The sequence below is a fragment of the Mus caroli genome, unplaced genomic scaffold, assembly GCF_978045245.1.
Source record: "Mus caroli unplaced genomic scaffold, Mus_caroli_1 scaffold_6, whole genome shotgun sequence".
NCBI classification, from domain to species: Eukaryota; Metazoa; Chordata; class Mammalia; order Rodentia; family Muridae; genus Mus; species Mus caroli.
This window is the reverse complement of record NW_028227261.1, coordinates 101,173,643-101,195,726: the sequence shown is the minus strand read 5'-3', so window position 1 is coordinate 101,195,726 and position 22,084 is coordinate 101,173,643. Positions and strand designations below refer to the sequence as shown.

Below are 22,084 nucleotides of genomic sequence, written 5' to 3'. Positions count from 1 at the left end.
ACCAGCCAGCCGTCAACCTGTCACTGGCTGTCTGTGCCCTGTCTTTCCGGTTGGGATCAGAGAGAATAACATTTGTGGGTCAGACTTTAAGTCTATGGGATCTCCAGTTGTTACCCACCATCTGGATCCCTCCGTGGGCTATTGAATTGCAGTATGCTGAGGACACAGCCTCTGAGGCTTTGTGGCTTGGTAAATCTCGTTTTTCTCTACCTTCTTCTCTTCTTGGTGAGGACAGTAAAAGCCAAATAGAGGTTCAAGCTACCTTTAAACGTGTAGCAGCATCTAATTGGGTTTCATCATCTCACTCTGAGCACAGCTTTTCAAGTTACTCCTTTCCTGTGGCTCTTCTCCTCTCCCTGACCTTCTGTGATTTATGGCTCGCACCTTCCCTGTTGCCCGTTCTCATGTTTGGTGCATATGTCCTCCTGTGTACTGTGCAGACACGCTGCTTTTTGTGGGTATTCTAACCTTTCTTTCCTCCTGGAAGGGATTTGGTATTTCCAGACTTCCAAGTTACAGTAGATTTGCTTCATCATTTCTTCCTCAAATAACCCCAGAACCCACCTGAACTGAGCCTGTGCTTAGACCCCTCCCCCACCAGTCTCTCTACAGCTTCCTCTGCAGGTCAGCCTGAGCACTTTGTGGTTTGTCTCCTGTCGCCATTGCCCTTGTCTGTTTTGAGCCTGGCCCTTAACAGCTGAGCCATCTCTCCAGCCCCCATCACACTTTCTTAGGTTCAAAGCTCACCTGGGCAGTTAGGCAGTTAGGCAGTTCCCTTTGCCAATGTCTTCTCTGGACCACCCACCCGAGCATGCCCTGTGCATACTGTGTGTGCCAGAGCCTGCAGGTGTCCAGGCTGTTCAGTTTCTGAAAAGTATTCTTCTCATTGTTTTTCTTTCCCCCATTCTCACGCGTGGTATTTTATTCATTCTAGGGTCTATAACAGATGTGAAACTTAAACAAAGCTGTTTCTAAGTTATTAATAGATTTGAGCTTCTACAACATTCTTATGCCTCGTCCTCATTCCTGACACAGGCTGGTGACAGTGGAATTAGGATGGACTGTGAGACAGATAGATAGTATTTTGTTGCTTCTTATCCCATGTCTGAAAATTACTCTCTGTAACTGTCGGTTAACTGCAAATGAGTTCCCCTTATCTTTATGGAAAGCATTCCAAGAGGCAGTGCAGTTCTTTGGGGCTGTGGATTGTACTAATTTTTTTTTTTTTATTTGTATTTCATTGTGCTATTGCTCGGAGCCATTTTTTTCTCTTATGAGTACATACCTAGAAGAAAGTTTAAGTAATAAATCAGATACAGTAAGAAACTGACAACAACTAACCATGAAATTGAGTAGTCATACCAATAAGTATAATAAAAATGACTCAAAATGTATTTGTCTATTTATGAAAATTTCCATTTGCTGGTCCCTGACTTTGTGGCTGTTTCCCCAGCCACAGGTAGCTGAATCCATGTGAAATGAAACTGCAGAAGGGAAACTACTCACCTGCTGATGCTAGCCTAATTTGTAAATAGAGTTGATCGCTTCTTTCACTGTCAAAGGGAGAGCAAGCCTTCTTGGAACCTAGGGCCTATAAGGAGCTCTTCATAGTGTGTGTATGTGTGAATTGGATCTAATATGTTTTTAGGTTGGAACTAGGGTATGTGTGCATGCTAAGCGTGTGCCATTAGCATATATTTCTAAAAGTGCTTTTTAAAGTTGTATTTTGGTTGTATGGGTTGTAGGTTTTCAGCAACATGCTCTTATGCTATAATCAGCAGTATTAGTTTGATAGTGCTAAATATATATTGTAGGATGCCAATCACCTTCTTAACCCATTTCTGTTTTGCCTGACCTGCTCTGAGGGCTGCTTGTCTTACCAAGCCTCTTGACCCAATAGTATCTATGCAGCTTTTTCTCCCAAATGAAAAGAAAATCTTAGTATTGTAGTCTTATTTTGTGACTATCCCAAACCAAGGTGAGTAGAGTGACTAACTATCAAATGCAGGCTTTGTAAAGGTTAGGTGTTTTCTGTGTGAAACCAATAGGAACTATCGCGTACATGCTGTCTGTTACATGTGTACCGTCGGTGACCTTAAAGTAGACTAAAGAGGAAATGGTATAGTGTTTACAATACAGAAATTGAGGATGAGGAGGGAAGATGTTTTTCTTTTTCTTTTATTTTTTTTTTCATGGTTTTAGAGCTTTATTGTAGAAAAGCAAAGAGAGAGAAAAGAGGCAGAGGGCGGCCATGGCCACATGGAGAGAGGGGAGAATGGAGGGGTAGAGAGAAAGCAAGAGAATCAAGAGAGTGGAAGATGTTTTTCTTAAGTTAGGCAAAAGAAGTATTGTGGGGAGGCTAGAAGCTGAGGAACTCTCAGCAGGTAAAAAACAAACAAACAAACAAAACCAACAGGGCACAGGTTCAGGTTGGTATAACTAAGGCACAGTACAAATTACCATTTATTCTCAAGTACAAACTACCACGGCCTTTCAGAGGATAAGGTAGGGCTGTAAAAATATAGTTAGGCCAGGTTTAGCATTGGGAGACACAGAAGCAGGACAACAGACAAGCTCTCTCTTCTCAGGAGGTCATCGTTCTTAGAGCCTTGTCCCAGCTGGGAGGCCTGGCAGCCTTGGCCTTTCTTCACTTGTCTCTAAGTCTGATTTCTCCAGATACTTTTTAGGGCATCGTTTATCATTAAGAACTGTGTATCCAGTGACTCCCCAACCCACATCCCACTGCCTGCACAGAAACACCACACTACCGTGTGGAACTGATGTGTACACAGAGTTTCTTGTGTGTCTGTCACACGAGTATTCAATAAACACTGGCTGCATTCATTCCTGATATCATAGATGGTACTTACTAGTGCCTGTGCTGGCACTGCTAGTTGATACATCCTCTATCAGACCCAGAGTGTTCCCTGCCCAGAATCTGGCTGTGTGCAGTCTATTGTCTGTGGTCCTAGGAACAGACACGCTGAGTCACATGTGTGGGACAGATGGAGGGAGAATTAGTGAGAGCTTGCTTGTTCCAGCCAACCCAGAACCCATTCTCTTTGTGCCTGCCTGTACTAACTACCTCCTTGTTTTCGGTTGTGGGCACCATCCATGAACCCTGCTTCCAAACCACATCTGGCTTCTTTGCGTTCCTTTTATCTTTTTGGAACATTAGTGATTTTAGAGTCTCTAAGAGCCTGTAGATTTGTAGTGCATCTTGTGCTTCTCCTTCCTGCTGGGCTCCTGGATGGCCTTCTGGCTGCACTGTCTGTGTGTTAATGCTCCATCTGTGAGGGCCTCTCTGGTACCTTCTGCACTGTTTCTCCCACTCTGGCATTTCTATATAGTGCCTGTTTCACCTGTACATTGACTTTATTCTTCTGCTTTTGAGATTTTGTACCTAGTCCTGCTTCTTCACTAGATTACAGCCAAAGGCTGAGGAAAGTGATTACCTCATTCTTATGGTCAGTTGTATTTGGAGTGTAGGTTTAGGTGGTTTGTGGGAAAGGACATTGACTTTGTAAAATGTGCCATGGACTCAAAAAAAAAAAATGTACCAGGGCTGTGGTTAAAGAACTTTGTGACAAATAAGACATTTCTCCTTATGCCCCCCTTGTGGTGTGAAACACTAGTCTCTATTTATCTTGTCAGAGGATGTGTGGGCTTCATTTTCTTTTGGACAGGTTATGATACATACCTGCTGTCTTTAGCTTCTCTTTGATTTTATTTGTTAAATCCTACGATTCCCATCTAAGGTTTGCCTTTAAGAAATATTATTGTATAAATATACCTAGGATATAATTTAGGACATATGAATTATTTTTATATAGTTGCTATGGGATTTTTAAAATATATAGGAAATGTTTTTGGCTATTCCAATTAAGATGTAACCTGCATAATTTTTAGAAAACAAGAACCCTGAGAAGGAAGGACAGTTTAGAGGGCTATGATGTTGCTGTATATTTTTCTAGTTTTCATTCGAATGTCTACTCATATCAGTATATGTTCATTAATATACTTGTTTCCATTTTGATAAATAATATCCATTAACCAAAGTTTGTAGTTTCCATGACAACTGTAATGTATGTTAAATCACAACATTGGGATATCCTAATAGTATTTGGTATGAGTTTAACAAAGCAAGAAAACGATGATTTCTGATGATGAAATCTGCATATTTTAAAGTGTAAATATTAGGAAAAGAAATTGTGAAAACTGTTAATCTCTTCAATTACTCCATTCTCTTTGTAAGCATTATAAGTCATTGTTTTCAAACCTTCCACTGATGGTTCTGTTTGAGGATTGGCAACTGTGTAGCTCAGTGGAGTCTGTCCTTTGCTTTTGGGCTTGGTTGAGTATGGGGTGAGCCATATGTATTTTGCAAAATAATATTTTGGTTCTTTTTTCCATGCTTTAGGTATGTGTTCTTTTTGGACCCATGCAATCTGGACTTGATAAACAGGAAGATCAAGTCTATAGCACTGTGCGTAGCAGCATGTCCTCGACAGGAGTTGAAAACCTTGAGTGACGTCCAGAAGTTTGCAGAGATCAATGGTGAGATTTTAGACTGTCCACATTGATCACCTGGGCTCCTGGGCTCATAGCTAAATGCTGTATGTTTGCATTTCAGTATATACTTGTCCTCCAACTAAATATGTTATAAAACAACCTTAAGGAGAAGAAAGAAGTGGTTTTAGATTTCCTAGTTTAGTATTTGAGCACCAACTGAGGAGATTATTAAATCTGTAGAAATGCTGGGTGCAGTGCTGTGACTGTAATCCCAGGAGGCTGAGGCGGAAGGATTGCTTAGCCTAAGTGCAGGCTCACTTAGACAGCATAGCAAGATCTCTTGTCTTAAAAAGCAAAGCAGAGATAGATTATTTTACACCTTTGTTGATAAGAAAGAAAAACAGAATTTCCCCAGGGTGGGGTGATTCCCAGGGAAATTCTCAGAAGGTCTTTGTGATGTACAAATGGATATTTTTAAACTAAATGCTTTAGGTACTTTCGATACAATCTATTGGATATTTTTGGTTTTTATTACTTTGAGATAGGACCTTTCCTGAGCTGGTTGCATGAGCTGATGGTCCTCTTGCCTTAGCCTCTAGAGCTGAGTGTGTGCTGGAATTACAGATGAAATCTAAGCTTGCTGGTGGCCAGGTGTGCTATAGGATAACTTGGAATTATTAATATACTCTGTATAAAGTTTAGTTTTCCCCTTCTTTCCAAGTTTTGCTTAAATCTCACGATCTATGTTCATTCCATCCCCCCCATAGTCTATGTTTAATCTGCAGTTAACAGTATAATATATGCATATGTAAACTGAATGGCAAAAGTTACAGGAACGAATGTAAAGAACTATAATCAAATTTCTGCTGTCAGTTCTTTTTCAGTGTGCTGGTGTACATATAATTTTATGTTCTGCTCTTAAATTTAATGTTGCATCATGACCTTTTCTCAAAATAGTTTGGAGGATTTTTGAGGTTAAAAGACTGGGATTGGCCGCGAATACCAGCAGAGCTAGTTCCCTGCAAATCAGCTCTGCTCTTTGGAAATTCTTCTTTCCGGGCGCTGTCCTCAGTTATACATGGTTTACTGCAGTTCTCTTTAGAGTATTTTTAAAATTACTCTTTGTAGAGCACTGCATGCTAATGGCCCCTCTGGCCCATGTGTTGAACTCCCTGAGCGAGGTTCCATGTTTGTGTTTTGTGTGAAGGGCTTCTTATGTCTTCCTGCTTGCCTAAATCCAAGGCCGGTGCTAGGTCCTTTCAACAACTTGTTGACTCAGGTGTTTACTCCATGTAACATGTAGCTGACTAAAACAGGCCTGGAGCCATAACCATGCCTATCCCAGCCTGGCTTCAGATCCTTCCAGACAGGATGCTGGTCCCCTGAAGGGAAGAAGACGGGTGATGTTCCTGACCCACCACCTCATGCTCTTAGTATAGAGAGTGGGAAAGGCATGGTCGGGTGAGGATCTGGATTCCCCTTCAGATTCCATCATTGGCTCCATAAGAAGAGATAGAAGAGCTTTCTGAGCTCATCCAAATAAACGTGAGGGTGTGCAAAGAATACTGAATACGTGATGGGCACTGATGAGCTCAGCTTCTGTGTTCACTGTGACCCCATCTTTGCCTTGCTAAGCCCTGTGCCACAGTTGTCAGCCCTGTAACTTCTTATACCCTGTCTTAGGTATGTATGGGTTACGTTCCTTAGACACGTGTACCACGTAGGCAGTGTAGTTCGCTGGATAAAAGTATAGGCTCTCAGGTAAACTATTTGTATTCAACTGTTGATTCTTCAACTTAGTAGTCTTAAGACTCTGAACAAGTTATTTGACCTCTCGAAGCCTCAGCCCCATGACTGTCATATGGGATAGTTTCTGTACCTACCTCATTGGGATTTTTTGCGACAAATCAATACAAGAAAAATATTTAAAACTTTCGCTGGTAAAAATGTTGCTGACAGTTGGTGTTAGCTGCCACCTGTTCCATTATCCTTCTATCAGTGGAATGTTAGACTCTCTCCACATCCAGTCTCCCTACCAGTTCCTTAGATGCAGCTGCTGTAAACAGTTATTATCAGTCCTCAGGGTTTTCAGTCAGCACTAACCCATCGCTCAGAACTCATCAGTGGTAGAAGGCTGTTGTTTTATATGACACTCAGAGCTAGTGTCTAATCTTAAACTATCTTCCAATGTGTCCTTTCAAACATACTGGATGTGAGTTTTGGTGCCTTGAACCTGACGTGTCTCCAGGAGTACCAAGTGAAGGCTAAAATTGCCCTCTGTGTGATTTGCTCTTGTGATTTCTTGAAGAGGCATGGCCTGTGTCTTGATCTGGCATGCTTCGTTTCTAGGCCAGTATCCTTGTAAGTAAATGTGATACTGAGTGTGGTTTATTCATATCTACCCTAAGAAGACACTTCCAGTGGAGTTGGTAGCTTTTCATTCCAGAAGTATTAATAAATGTTTTAGCAAATAGCAAGCACCCTTGGGCTTGGGAGCCGGTTGGTATAAAGAATAAGAAAGAACCTGGGCATGTTGATGTATGCCTATATTCCCAACCCTTGAGAGGGAAGGGCGGGGGGATGGTGAATTCCAAGGCAGGGTAGGCTACATGGTGAGCTCCTGGTTCCTAATACATAACAGTAGTAATGGTGAGAACTTCCACATGGTAGAAGATGGGCACAAGAGTAACTTTAGTTGGCAAGCATAAAACTTTATTAAAATTCCAAGAGAGGAAACTTTGGGTATATATAGCCATGCCTGCTTTAATAGCAACCCCTGAATTGGAATTCCTGGATTTCTCTAAAGAGCTTACATTGTCCTTCAGATTGGTAACACAAAACTGGAGCTGACCAGCTGTAATTCACTGTTAAATTATCACCGAGATAGTTCTCTCTCCTGTCTTGCGTTAGTAACCCCTCTTTGGTCTATTGTAATTTATATTCTTGTTGGTGTCTGTGCTTCTGTACACAGTTGAATCTCTGTTAGGAAGTAAAGGTCCTTTTATCTCACGTTTACAGACCTCAGTATTACTTTCAGAGAGGAGCTTTTTGTAAGGGATGATGTAGTTATAAGTGAAAAATGTTCAGCTTTCTAGGAAATAATAATTAAAGCCCATGAAATAGCTTAGTTAAAACTGTTAGAACAAAATGTAGGCAAAGGCTTCGGGTTTGGATTTCTTGAATGGATCCACATTGCACCAGAAGCAAAAGAAACAAAAGAAGAAAGTATAACTGTATGATGTCAGAGTTGAAAGTTTTACACAACCAGGCCTGGTGATGTGTGTCTGTAATCTGAGCATTTAGGATGCCGAGGAAGGAGGGTGGACATAGTCTAGCACAAGCTACGTGGCAAAACCTTGTCCAAAAAAAGGAAAAAAAAAAAAAAAAAGGAAAAAAAGAATCAACAAATCTCAGACTTTTATGTAAGAAGTCACAAAAATCAACAGAGTTGAAACAGGAGAAAATATTTGCAAGTCTTCTATCTGGTCAGTGGTTCCTATGCAGTGGTTCCTATCACAGCCTTCTCAGCTCTCAGGTTTCAGCCAGCACCACTCTGGCCCAGAAATCCTGTATGTCTTATCTGGCACTCAGATTTATCGTCTAGTCTTGGGCTGCCTTTTAATATGGCCTCTCAAATATACTGGCTGTGAGCGTTTGTGCTTTTACAATCCACCATTAGAAAGAAGATCACAGCACTGATGGACTGACTTATCGATGGAGATGCAATACTGTGTGGCTGCTGTGGAGACAGACACAGGGTCCCCTTAAGTCAGCAGTGTCACTTCTACTTGAAAGAATTGAAACCAGGATCAGAAGAAACGGTTGCACGGCCAGGGCAGTCTGTATGTTATTCACCAGCCAGGAGGCCGAAACAACTGCAATGCCCATGGACAGGTTAACAGATGAAGAAGATTTTTAAGCTGAGCATGGCGTCCCGTGTCTCAAAAAACAAATGAAGAAAGAGACGTGCTGATCTGCATTTGATGAAACTCTTGCTTGAAGAAAGAAGTAAATCCAGTCACAGGGTTCAGCTGTTCATGGCTGGACTGAGGATGTCACGCTGAGAGAAATAAGTTGTCCTCAGGATAAACACTTGGAAAATCCACATATGTGAAATCCCTAGCGCAGGCAAGTTCATCAAGGCAGGAAGTAGATTGGTTGATGGCAGGGCCTGTAGAGGGGATAAAACGAGGGGTTACTGTTTAATGTGTAAAGGATTACAGTTTTTCAAGAGGAAGGTGTAGGACTGGATAGTGGTACTGGTTGTAACCACTGTGATTACATTGAACATCACTGTCTTTGTAGCCACAGAGAGCATTCTGACTTCCATGTTATGTGTATTTTATCGTAATTTTAAAAAATATTCTTGATAGAGGAAGATCTTGTGTGAGTTACATTTAGAATGCTAATTCTAAGCCTTATTTAAAATTCAGGGTAAAGTTGTATGTTTCTTACCAGGATGAAAAATTAAATTCTTTTCAAAGAATTTCAAGTTTATGTGACCTTTTGAAGGTATTTTCTAGCACTTAAAATCACCCATTCACGTTAACTTTTACTATATTTAGAAATTATTTAAAATTTTTGTAAGAGGAAGCTCTTAGGTCCTGTAGCTGTGTTTATAAGAAACACAATCATTAGGCAAAGTGTTCTCTCAAATATTTGTTTCCTCTAGACAGGAAGAGGGGTTGTTTTCTTGGGTATTTGTGGGAAACATTTGTTAACTATGCTTGACTCGGGTGGAGAGGTTAGAAGACATGTCTGGAAACAGATTAGTTATGTGGCAGTACTGCTGTATTGCGAAGGTCTTTAAAAGCTGGCAGAGACATCTAGATACCTGTAAATTATACTCTGACATGTGAATTGGGTAATAAATGTAAATTTCTTATGGTTCTTAATTCGTATATGACACAACTCTCAGAAATATATAAGGCTAGGTAAGAAAACAATTTGAAAATGGCCTTTAAAAAACCACCGTTACCAAAACCAATAAGGACTCCATATTAAACCTTTGTGTTTGGTATAATGTCCTGACAATCCTGTGCGAGTGTCCCAGGGACAGGATCGTGCTGTGTTTATCTCTGAATACCCAGGCCCCAATGCTTGCTCCCACACTGTAGATATCCACGATGTTTTCCCAAAGAGCAGCTTTTCCTCCCTGTCTCTATTGCCACTTAATAACTTCTCATCCTCTACATCCTTTATCCTCGGTTCCGCACCCGTGCGTGTTGCCACCAGCAGGTAGATTGTTTAGCTCCAGTCTAACCAAAAGTGCTGGGAAATCTATTTTTTTTTAATTCCCCTCTAAATAATTCCTTTCACTCATTTATCTCTCTTCTGCATCCCCTCCAGGTGATTACCCGTCCCCTTTCTTCTCTTAATCCCTCTTGTTCCTTCTCTTTGCCAACCTTATGCCCTGTAGAGAAAACCGAATCTGTCTGGTGAGAGCTCCCTTCTGAGCTCTTATTTCAGCAGGGTGTGTAAATTCTGTCCTGCCTCTGCTCTTCTTCTAGCTTCTCATGAACGGGTTTCTTTCTGTCCTTAGTAGGATTTTTGAATGCACAAATACCATCTATGTCATAGCGGGAATGAACTGCCCTCCTTCTGATGCTAGCTTGGGTTTTCTGTAAGGTTTTTGGCTGAATCCAAGCAAAGCATGACAGGTGACAAAGATGCCAGTGCATCCTATGCAATTCTCCGCCTCCCTCTTCACCAGGCTGGCCTTCCATCTCTAGCCCTATTGTTCAGTCGGAGCAGCTGAGTCTTAGTGATTAAAACCATGAGCTGCCTCAACATTCCCTTCTCAGTGCTCTGTGCTGTACCTGATGTACCTACGCGACGTTACATTGTTTTCTAGCTCAGTTCTAGCGAACAGCTTAGAAACAAACATCTTTTCTAGAAGTGACAGCTGGATCATGCATGTATCCTTGGTTGTTGGGAATATTTCACAAGCGACATTATCATTCCACTTTATGATATATATCATATGTATATATATGTATGCTTGTGTTTATGCACACACACAGTCTTGCCTAACATAGCAAATTATGGCTTGATTCTTTAGAAAGGTAAAGAAAGTGTATAGTTGATAATAAAATTTAAACTAATTCCTTCACACCAAGTATGCACCAGAGATACATACGCTAGTCCCATATTTAAGAGGCTTGCAGTCCATCGGGATCAGACTTCTTATCCTGACAAGACCTAGAAGTCTTGGGTGTGGGTATTAAAACTTCCCTTAGCAGCTGGGAGGTGATGACGCACACCTTTTTTTCTTGTTTACATCTCATTTATAGTATATAAAAAATGACACTACACTTTAAAAGTGCTTCTTTGATGTACAGTACAGTTCCTATAACTCTGAGGGTGGACCTGCTGCTTGGATCAGAGACACAGTTTGAGTGCAGCAGTGTTGAAGGACTCTTTCAGAATGATTATCATTTGCTATTAAAACTTTAACGTATTATATGACATTTAGATAAAACTCACTGCTCATGAATACTAATAAGCCTTTGGTTGTCATTGGCTGTTAAGTTTATAGTCACTATTATATCAGTATGCTTTCCCTTCATTCAGTAACAGCATAATTTAAAGCATACAATTAGTATAGAGTTTTGTTTTTACATAGTGGTACAGAAGGCTGGACTTGATAATGTATGTAAATGAACACAGTGATCTATTCTAGCAAATGATTTAGTTGCTTTCAAGTCAGAGACCAGGATGCTTGATTTTTATTTTTATTTTTAGAAAGTAAGTTTATAGTTGATAATAAAATTTAAACTAATTCCTTCACAAATAATTACTATTCACCAAGTATGCACCAGAGATACATATACTAGTCCCATATTGAAGAAGCTTGCTGTCAGGATCAGACTTCTTGTCTTCACAAGACCTAGAAGTCTTGGGTGTGGATATTAAACCTTCCCTTAGCAGCTGGGAGGTGGTGGCGCATGTCTTTGATCCCAGTTCTAGTAGGCAGAAGCAGGTGGATCTCTTGAGTTTGAAGCCAGTCTGGTCTATAGAGAGAGTTCCAGGATAGCCAAGGCTATACAGAGAAACCCTTGTCTCAAAAAACAAACAAAGAAAAGTGGTGATGTGTTTAGGGGGTTGGAGAGATAGCTTAGTGTTTAGGAGCACTGGCTGCTCTTCCAGAAGACCTGGGTTCAACTCCCAGCACCCACATGGTAGCTCACAACTGTCTGTATCTCCTGTTCCAGGGATCCAACACCCTCACACAGACATATATGCAGACAAGACCCCATTGTACAGAAAATAAAATAAGTAAATTAAGAAAACATTCACTCAGCAAATATTTACTGAGCACTTACCATGTTGACAAGGTAGTACCACCTAGCAAATTTCTGTGCTTCTTGGGAATTGTAAATATGTCCACACATTTCAGGACTTAGCAGAGCTTGAAACTGGAAAAGTGATTTTTATTTTGCCAGATTATTTTTCACAATATTATTTTTCACAATATTATTTTGCACAATATTTTTCAAATTAGAAAAATAGAAGTTAAATTCATTAGATGTCACAAGGCAATAGAATTTAATTTTTGTAGTGAAAACATGCCCTCATTTGAGATTTTTTTCTATTCAATACAAATTTCTAAATCATATTTCAAGGGGGTTCTCTTTTTCATATTTTAATGATTATAAAGATTGCTGTGATGGTGAATGAAATACAGTCTTTGTTTCCAGTAATTCAGGTTTTGGTTGTCTGCAGTGTAGTGGTGCTGCCTGACAATGGTTGGCAGTGTTTGGACACATTCTGGTTGTTACTTCAACAGCAGCTTGGAGAAGCTCCTGGAAACCCGATGGGGAGATGCTAAGGCTGCTGACAAACCCCTACATCACATAAGACAGTTCTTCATCACCACCAGTGTCTGCTGCAACGTGTCATGATACCAAGACCAAGAACTAGTTTGATCGCATGTGGTGAAAAGCATGTGAGCATTGTTTGTAATCTGATGGACTAAGAACACGCAGCAAGATCAGTTTCATCTAGCCACTAGAAAACCGGCCACACTTGGCAAAAAGCCCATATTTTGAACGTAGAAATTATAGACTGAAAATATTACCAAGTAAGATGCCCTGTTCTGTAATGAAGCTAAGTGGGTGAGTCAGAGAAGACTTGACAGGAAGTGCTGTTTGAAATTCTGCTCAGACTTTCAGGACCTTACTCAGATCCTAGTCTGCACAGGACGGCTTGAGCAGGAGGGTGGATGCATATAACAGCAAGGGTTGAAAGTCATGTGGAAGGATAGGTGATGGACCCTGATAGAATATCTCTCTGGTTATGATTGTGACGAATAAAGCAAAAACAGATGGCGTAAGAACATAGAATTGTATCTATAAACAGCTCACCAATTCTTTTTCTCTCTTTCTCCCTCCCCCTCCTTCCCTCTTCTCTCTTTTTCTCATCTGTAACTTCTAGAGTGTAGTAATAGAGTAGACCTCGTAGGGTTGGTATAACCAAAATTGAACCAAAGAATAAATAATTGATTATTTTAAGACATTTGAAATAGCCTAGAAGTTAAATATTCTGGGGTGAGAGCAAGTGTTTTACCATGATAAATGTTTGTATACCCAAGTTAGGCTTCTCAGATTGCTCACTTTGATAGCTTTTGAATAACACTGCCTGAGTTGCATGGATTGCCTCTGGTGTGCTTTAGATTAGCTTTTGTTTTTAGTTTTTGACTTCTCATTATTCAAGTGTGGGTGCTTTTTTTTTTTTTTTTTTTTTTTTAAACCTGCTTTTGCATTTAAACAGCCCTGTATGTCTAAGTCCTTGGGTGCAAACCTCTTGTGGCAGGCATTGTTTATAATACTGCTGTAAAGAAAGGGAGTATCAGGCGCTGCTTTTAAATTGACCACTGAAAATGCATTCATGAATAACGTGAAAATATGACAACTGTGAAATGTTTGCCTTGCAAGTTTTTCCCCTGTGGCTTGATTGAACCTCCTCCACCCATCAACTCTGAACAGGCAGCAGTGGAAAGTTCCTTACAGTTGATTGTTGCCACTAACTTATTATGAAGGTCTTTCCCCCTCAGCTTATTTAATACAGGATCCGCTTAGAACTGGCCTAAGTCCCAGAAGACCATTGCAGATAAAGCTATTATCCTTTCACTGTGCATTATTCTGGGGAAGTATTTATAAAATTGAGCCTTGTTGCACCTGGTGACCTCCTTCTCTGAAGGAGGTAAGGCTTGGAGCAGTGGAGACTGTGTTCATTGAATTCAGATGAAGCAGTGCGTTTAACAGCAGGGACACAACACTCAGTACTTTAGTTAGAGCCTTTCATTTTTTTGCACATTGATTCCATCTTGGTCTGGGAAAGTCATGCTGACAGTTTAGCTCAAGAAGGCTGCAGTCACGTTGGGTGCTCTGCGCTTGTTGGCATGGTTGCTTTTTCTTTCTTTCTTTCTTTCTTTCTTTCTTTCTTTCTTTCTTTCTTTCTTTCTTTCTTTCTTTTAAATGGATATTTCTCAACAGAACTTGCTATTTTTAGGACTAATCTAAAATATTTGGTTGGTGTCAGGTTTCTTCCGAAGTTGCTATGAATATAGCTTGGTGGCATTATCTTAACACATGATAGACAATACTTTCCAGGGAGTTACATACTTAATATTCATTTTTTACTCTTCCCCCCCCTTAAGTATTCAGGATCAAACCTAGAACTACAAACATTTTACCACAGAACGTAGCATTAGTTCATGTGCTTTTTAAAGAAATTTTTTCAAAATGAAAAAGAATAGCTAAAAGTCATTTAAAAAACGTAGCCCCCTAACTAAGTCTACCAAAAATGGGAAACCCTTGGGAGAAGAGTGTTGTATGACTAATGTTTCTTTAACAACAGTTTTGCATTATCTTTGCATGAAATATGTACTATTTATGTTTTGGTGAATATGTTATTGCAATCAGCATATTTAAATGCTTAACAGATAGTTTGCTGGTTTCAGATATTTTCTGGTTTATTGTTTTTCAGAAATTTCTGAAAACTAGTGTGCTTGATCAAACAAGATAAAAGTAAACAACCTTACTCCCAGTTTTTTCCCAAGCAAACCAAGTTATGTTTATTTTTTAATTTTCCTCTCCATTTCTCTGAGATATGATCAAGAGTCTTTCCTGTAATTAACTGAGTGTTGAAGTTGGCCACTCTGACCTCACAGTATATTTTGAGCCTGTTTCATAGTGGTACAGTATAAGAGCTCAGTATTGTTCATTGTACCAACAGAAGCTCTTCTATTTATATTAAGAATGGAGTATTTTGCTAACTTAGAAATCTTGTAGGAATTTCAGTTAGTTGGATGGTTTCTGTGTATAACGTGGTAGGTGCTCTGCAAAACCAAAGCAGCACCAGCCTGCTGCTTACATAGTGTGGAAGTCACTATGTCAGAAAGCTTGCAGCTCAATAAAATAATGACACACTCACTAAACTCAGTGGAGTGTGTCATTCTGACTTCTCAATGTTATTTAGTATTAGTCATATGATTAGAAAACCCTTTCTATGGCAAATCAAAAGTTGAATTTGAAATTGGAGATCACTTACCAGTTTATGAATTTGTTCAGTGATTTAATAGTTGAAAATAGTTCCTGCCTTTTAAATAAGAAAAATGTGATATCCCACCTTTGTGCAATGCTGTGTGCAGTATATTCAGTTCTCAGTAATGGAAAATACATGAATCAGAGACAGTTATAGAGTGGAGTGCAGGGTTTGTAGTAATAGTCGGGTGCCTGATGAATCCCAGGCTTTCTACCAACTGCTTGCTTATCTCCTAGTTTGTGATTGTCCTAGTGCCCATTTTATAAGCTTACAGTAAGTGATGTATATATCTCTGTCATCTGGCAAAGAATCAGACATGACAGTCGGTAGAGATTTTAGTAATTTAAATTTGTGCCTAAAGTACATTAAATTGTGGATCATTTCAGAGAAAAGTGTTTTAAATGATTCATAGTATACATTAAGTCTCGTTTTTACAGAATCTATAACGACTGCAAATGTACATTAGTATTACAAAGTTAAGGAGAAACAGTTGGATACTTTGTTCAGAGTCTTCCACCAGCTAACCTGTGCCCTTCTTCCAACAGGCTCAGCACTATGTAGCTACAACATAAAGCCTTCTGAATATACTCTGACTTCAAAATCCTCTGGCTTTTGCCCCAAACTACCAGTACCAGCCAGGTAAATTTTATTGTAAAGTTGTTAACTTGTAGCCTTTGTTTTCATAGGTAAACTTAATACCATGATGTTCTGAGAAAGCTGTCATTTGATGATGCCTGTCACTGGGGCATCCTTGATAACCATATTTTAGAAGTTTGACTAAACTTAATAGCTCTTTGTTTTTGTTTTTTAAATCTTTATAAAAATTTACTCACAGACAACTTCTCTTGTTCTCAGATATTTCAAGTTTCCCTCAGGGCTCTGGTGTTTTTATTTTAGTTTTACAATTTTTAAGTATATAAAACTCTGAATCATTGTCCAGTCTACAACAAAGTTGGATCCAATTCCCACTGTCCCCCTAGATGCCTTGAAGTTGATCCTAGTAACACCAACTGAAGTTATTTTTTATTTACTCCGTAGTTTCAAAGGATGTGAATGACCCATCTGTTGTTCAGGTCGTATCCTTCAGGTGTATTCTCAGTGTTAGGCTATTTGCCAAGGTTGATCCAAATTTTATTTATAGCAAACATTCATTATTAAATACTGACTGTATGCAATAGATCAAAGATCAAGAAATATTCTTTAGCAGTGGTTCCCAGTACTTAGAAGTAAAGCAAACATTAACATGACACATACATTTTTAAAAATACAGACACTCAAGCATTATAGAGTATATTCTCAAAATTATATATATATATATATATATATATATATATATATATATATATATATATATGTAAGTGTCTATACGTGCACACACTTTGAAGTACTTTAGTTTTCTAACAGTGTGACATGGGAAACCTATAAAGTGACTATGTTATAGGGGGCTATTAAGTGAAAACTTTGAGATTTGAGAACACGAAAGCACATTATGTCGACTTTAGGATTACTTGTGGCTATAAAACTTGTGCTTAACTTCAATTTTAAATTTTCTTTTGCAAAGTACAAAACAGACACATTACTTAAATTGATTTCTAGTTCTTTTAAATCAGAATTTAAAGCCTGTAGGCATAAAGGGACTGTTTTAGAAGAAACTCAGGAAGGATTTAAAAATTACAGCCTTAAACCCAGGACTCAGGAGATTGCACTAATAGAAGTGAAGACTGCTAGGCATGCCTCAGCCGCAGAGCAAAGGTGCTCTGGATCCAGTCATTGTAGAAAATGTATTGATAATAACAAGCCAGAGCTGGGCCTGGAAGTATAGGGCTATAAACCCAAATGCTTAAGATGCTGAGGCAGGAGGATCTCAACTTCAAGGTCTGAGGTAAATAACAAGTTTGAGGCTAGCCTAGGCAACTTGGTCAACCCTGTCTTGGAAATGTGGCTCAATGGAGAAGAGAAGAAGAATTTTATATGCATATCTATCCAACTGCTAAAGTGTTTTTAAATGTATATTTTGAGTATCGACTCATTCTTTCTAGGCTAAAACATACTATTTAAAAACAAAAACAAAAACAAAAAACTAGAAAGCCCTGGGCATGGGAATGAGGTTGCTTTGCTCCTTCATAATTGTGGGTGGGTGTGGGTGTAGCTCACATCACAACCCTATCTCACAACCTGTGATCCCTCCATATGGGCCAGCTTTGTTATTTACTCATTCATTTATTCATTTATTCATTCATCCATTCATTCATTTTGAAATTTAGACAAGAGTCTCACTATGTAGCTCTGGCTAGTTTGGAACTTAGAAAGATTATCCTGCATGTGCCTTACAAGTACTGGAATTAAAAGTGTGTACCACAATTCCTAGCCCTCATTTCAATACACGTGTAGGTGTGGGTAGGTGCCTACAGAGGTCAGAAGACCATGTCTGATTCCCTGGAACGGAGCACTCTGATGTGAGTGTGGTCCTTCTTTCCCTCTCCTTTTACATCTTTTCTTCATCCCCTTCCCCTAGGAACATAGCGTCCACTGGGACAGAGCAGCAAGGACTTGAGTTCAAACAAGTCATGACTTCTAAACTTGAATTTGAAATATTTCTGTTGGGAACTAGCAGAGGGCACATCGGTCATATTGATTTCCAGTTCTTTCAGTCTTGTTAGTCCTGCTACTAAAAATCAAAATGTAAAGTCTGTAGACATGAAAATAGACTCTTTTCAGTGATGCTCAGTAAGAAAAACCTAAAATTTATAGTCTGTGGGGGACTTGTCCCATTGTTCTTCTTACCAGCTGGAATAAATCTGTTATGCTGTGTGTAAACCAAGTTTCTCCATGAATAAATAGAAATATGCATTTTTTTAGTTAGGGTTTCCATTGCTGTAAAAAGACACTATGACCAAGGCAACTCTTATAAAGGGAAACATTTAATTGGGGCTGGCTTACAGGTTCAGAGGTTCAGTCCATTATTGTCATGGTAGGCAGAATGGCAGAGTGCAGGCAGACATGGTTCAGGAGAAGAAGCTGAGAGTTCTACATCTTGGTTTGTAGGCAGCAGATGGAGACTTTTTCTACACAGGGTGTAGCTTGAGAATATATAAGACTTCAAGACCCACCTCCACAGTGACATACTTCCTTCAACAAGTCCACACCTACTCCAATAAGGTCATACCTTCTAATAGTGCCAATCCCTGTGACCAAGGATTCAAACACATGAGTCTATGAGGACCAAACTTACTCAAACTACCACAATTCACATTGACAAAATTATTTCAGGGCTTAAGATAATAGATGTTAAATGTCCATTCTTTTTTTTTTTTAAGATTTATTTATTATTATATATAAGTACACTGTAGCTGTCTTCGGACATACCAAAAGAGGGCGTCAGATTTCATTACGGATGGTTGCTGGGATTTGAACTCAGGACTTTCGGAAGAGCAGTCAGTGCTCTTACCCACTGAGCCATCTCTCCAGCCCCAAAATGTCCATTCTTGATACCCAGCTTGAGAAGTATTCTCTCTCCCTACTTCTAGAGCCCTTCCTGGGTGCCCAGAGGCATACAGCTGATGGTAACTGTGTCCTGCTTAGGGAGAGCAGCTGCAGACTGCTTTGCAGTAAAACACTAATACACATTAAAAGTGGGATAACCTGTGAGCTTTGGAGTTTTAAGAGAAAATGGCTACAAAAGGCAACAGTTTACCCAAATTCATACCTCTGTTGGATGAAATGCCAAGTGGAGAAGCAGTGTGGGTAATAGCCACCCTGAATGCTTCTAGTGATGTCACAGACAGCGAGGGATAACAACAAGGACAGAACAGTCTCTCGGTTTGTTCTCTTATTTAGGTTCCTCCTGATACCAGGACTGCCTGCGTACCAGGCAGTTAACATAATACTGAGGCAAGAAAGGAATAATTGAGAAATGGTATTCCTATTCTTATTTTCAAGTGGAAGATAGATGGATGAATTGATTTACAAATCACTTCCTGTGTCTAACCAACATCCTGTTTCTCATATGTATTATTCTATCATTGAACCCTCACAAGCCCTGTGCAGATTTTGCCCTTAATTTGTTGATGAAGGAAATGGGAGATGAGAGAAAGCAAGTTACCCAAGGCCACACAGTAATTGCTGTGAGTCAGAATTTGAGCCATAGCTCTTTGGCATAGTCATAGTCTCTTTGAGACTCTTTGGCAGTTGCTGCTGTTTCTAAAGTATATAAAAATGAAAGGAAAGAGAAAATGAAATATACAGAGAGTACTTTCTATGACTGCTAGATTCTTCTTGCTTTATCTTCAGCTTTTTATACACTGCAGAGACCTTTCTAGAATACTTTATTATTATTCTTTTCTCAAAACTTCGAGCTAGAAATAATGTGTGGTTGTTTAGTTTTAGTTTGGGGTTCTGAAGTAGCAATTGAGGTGCTCATCTCCGCCTCCTTGCATGAAGGAAGGCACATGACCAGGTTATCAGGCACTGTTGATCATACACTAGGGACCTCCTTCACTGTCGTAGTCAGGACTCAAAAGGGAGGTAAGCAGTGTGTTTGCCTAGGTAATACACACTTTACCTATGAGTGGCTCATTTTTAAAAGTATCTTCAAAAGACTTGTTACATATACATTTTATTCTTGTTGGCTAGTATTTCAGTAGTGTGAAATGCCAGGCCCTACAGGACACACACTGACTTCAAGATTCATTAGTTTGTGCCCTTGAAAGAGAGAGAAACTTACTGTAAAGAGAGTTCTTTATGTGTGCCCTTTTCATTAAGTAAAGACTATATCATATAGGCTAGACGATATTACAGACATGATCTCATATACCAGGATCTCAGAAGTGTTTTCTCAGGGGATGTGAAATGAGATAATTCATTATGTTAAATAGGACTTAAGCAGTAAAACCATAAGCATTTCGATGTAAGAAGTATTCAAAATAAAAAAGAATTCTGTGAGAGTAACCTGATTAAATGCATTTTGTCCAGGTATGAACTCACAGAGAATAGATTTAATCGCTAAAAAATTTTAAATAAATTAAGCTTTAAAACAAAAGAAAAGCTGGACAATGTTGGCACATGCCTTTAATCTAGCACTTGGGAGGCAGAGGCAGGTGGATCTCTGAAATCGAGGCCAGCCTGGTCTACAAAGTGAACTCCAGGACAGCCAGGGCTGCGCAGAAAAACCCTATCTCAAAAACAAAACAAAACAAAAAAGAAAGAAAAATACAAAACTGAATATGGTGACTTATAAATAACCAATAATTTCAGCACTGGGGAAGTTGAGACAGGAGGATTGCTATGAGTTTGAGGGTAGCCTAGACTACAGAGTGAGACTGTGAATCAGAAACTAAACAGCAGCAACAGGAAAGTTGAAGGGGCTAAGAGTATAGTTACATGGCAGATTCCATGGCCCTGAGTTCAGTGGGAAGGAATGGGGAAAGGAATGGAGGGAGGAAGGGAGAAAGGGAAGGGAAGGAAAGTAGGCAGGCAGATAAGAGTTTTAACTTCCCAGTTAAGGATTTCATTTTATTTTAGAATAATGGGTCCATAAATTCTTTCCTATTTGCTTTTTATGTGTCCTAGTTCAAAGCAGATTTTGACCATTTTGACTATAGACAATGCAATTACCTGTTTTTGGTACTTTTATACTTTAAATTTTAGAGCTACCAAGTATTTTCTAACTAATATATGGTAAATTATAAGGTAAAAGGATACTGTTGTTTCACCCTAATTCTTTGAAGGGCATTTACAAGAGTTGGCCAAGTCACAGTTCCAAGCAGCCTGCCTCGGCATTTCTTCCTAAGTAGATAGGAAGGATTGGGAGTTTAAAGGCACAGTCCTTCCTTCTGATTCTGAATTCATAAGGAAGCAAACTCTGACCGTCCTGGCCCTGCCGGTTCTGAGCATTGGAGTCACTGCCTTATGAGCCAGCTCTCGGGTGACGGAGGTGATGCTGGTGCCCTGAAGAGACTTACAGAACAAAACCGAGAAGACAATGGCTTGTGACTGTGCAGTGTCAGGAGAATCAGGGCTTTAATCGATATCTGGTAGGAAACAAGAAAAGCATATGCAGGGCTAATGAAGAAGGACTTTAGGTGGGTCCCTTTCAGGTTAAAGGTGGGGGCCAATATGTTCAGCCAGAGCTACATCGGAGATGACAGACCAACACACAGAGAGGGTAGAAATGCAGGTGACTATAGACCAGAGAACATTTGGATGTGTGTATGTGTATGTGTGTGTGTCTGGATCTATAGCTAGGCAGAGGTACTGACTTGACAGAAAAGACATCTCTCTAGATAACATAGGAAAAAAAATAACCTGCCAGTTATAACAGTATCAGTTTAATATCTTTTGCCCCATATCAGCCTCTGTTGACTTAGAGATGTATAGCTAATCCACTTTAAAATTCTTGTAGTGTGTCTAACTACATCTATTTCACTTAAAAGCATTATGTAATTTGATACCTTTTCTCATTTTTAAAGACATAACACTGTTTAAGAAACACTTACTCAGAGTGTCCGAGCCTCCTACAACTTAAAGTGTTAGGGATTTGACATGACCTCTCTAGGGAGCTCATTCAGTGCCATTTTGGAAGTACACACATACAGGTACACAGAGAATGGGTTTTAAAAAATGAATATTCATGTTATAGTGTTACATCATTTTGGAATACATATTTACTGAAATATATCTAAGGTAAGGCTTCATCTTTAAAATTACTTTTTTTGTAAAGTCTAGTCTTGTGGATGATGTTGCTTATTACCAATAGTGTTCATTTAACGGAAACAGATGCATAGCTCACTATTCTGATTTCAAATTTTTTGTTTTTTTGTTTTTTTGAGGAAGGAAACAAAGACTGTATTTTGCTTCAGGTCAGTTATTGTTTCCCTGAGATTAAAAGCCTTGAAGTTTGATGTCCAACCATATAACTTTACAGTATCAGTTAGTTACTAGTTAGATTAATATTAAAGACTACGGACACAAAAACAGGCCTCCAGTCCAGTCTAGTATATTAGACCTGCCACTTGTCACACAAACA

General features: G+C 39.3%; 1 protein-coding gene across 3 annotated transcripts in view; it reads left to right on the top strand.

Annotated features, from left to right (window-relative positions):
* Nucleotides 1–22,084, top strand: part of Slc44a1 (solute carrier family 44 member 1) — a 182,246-nt gene that overhangs the window by 74,153 nt on the left and 86,009 nt on the right. For all 3 annotated transcript variants that reach the window (XM_021160117.2, XM_085839291.1, XM_021160115.3), the window contains exons 4-5: nt 4,421–4,557; nt 15,606–15,699. In XM_021160117.2, coding sequence (XP_021015776.1) covers nt 4,421–4,557; nt 15,606–15,699 — 231 coding nt within the window. The remainder of the gene's footprint in view (nt 1–4,420; nt 4,558–15,605; nt 15,700–22,084) is intronic.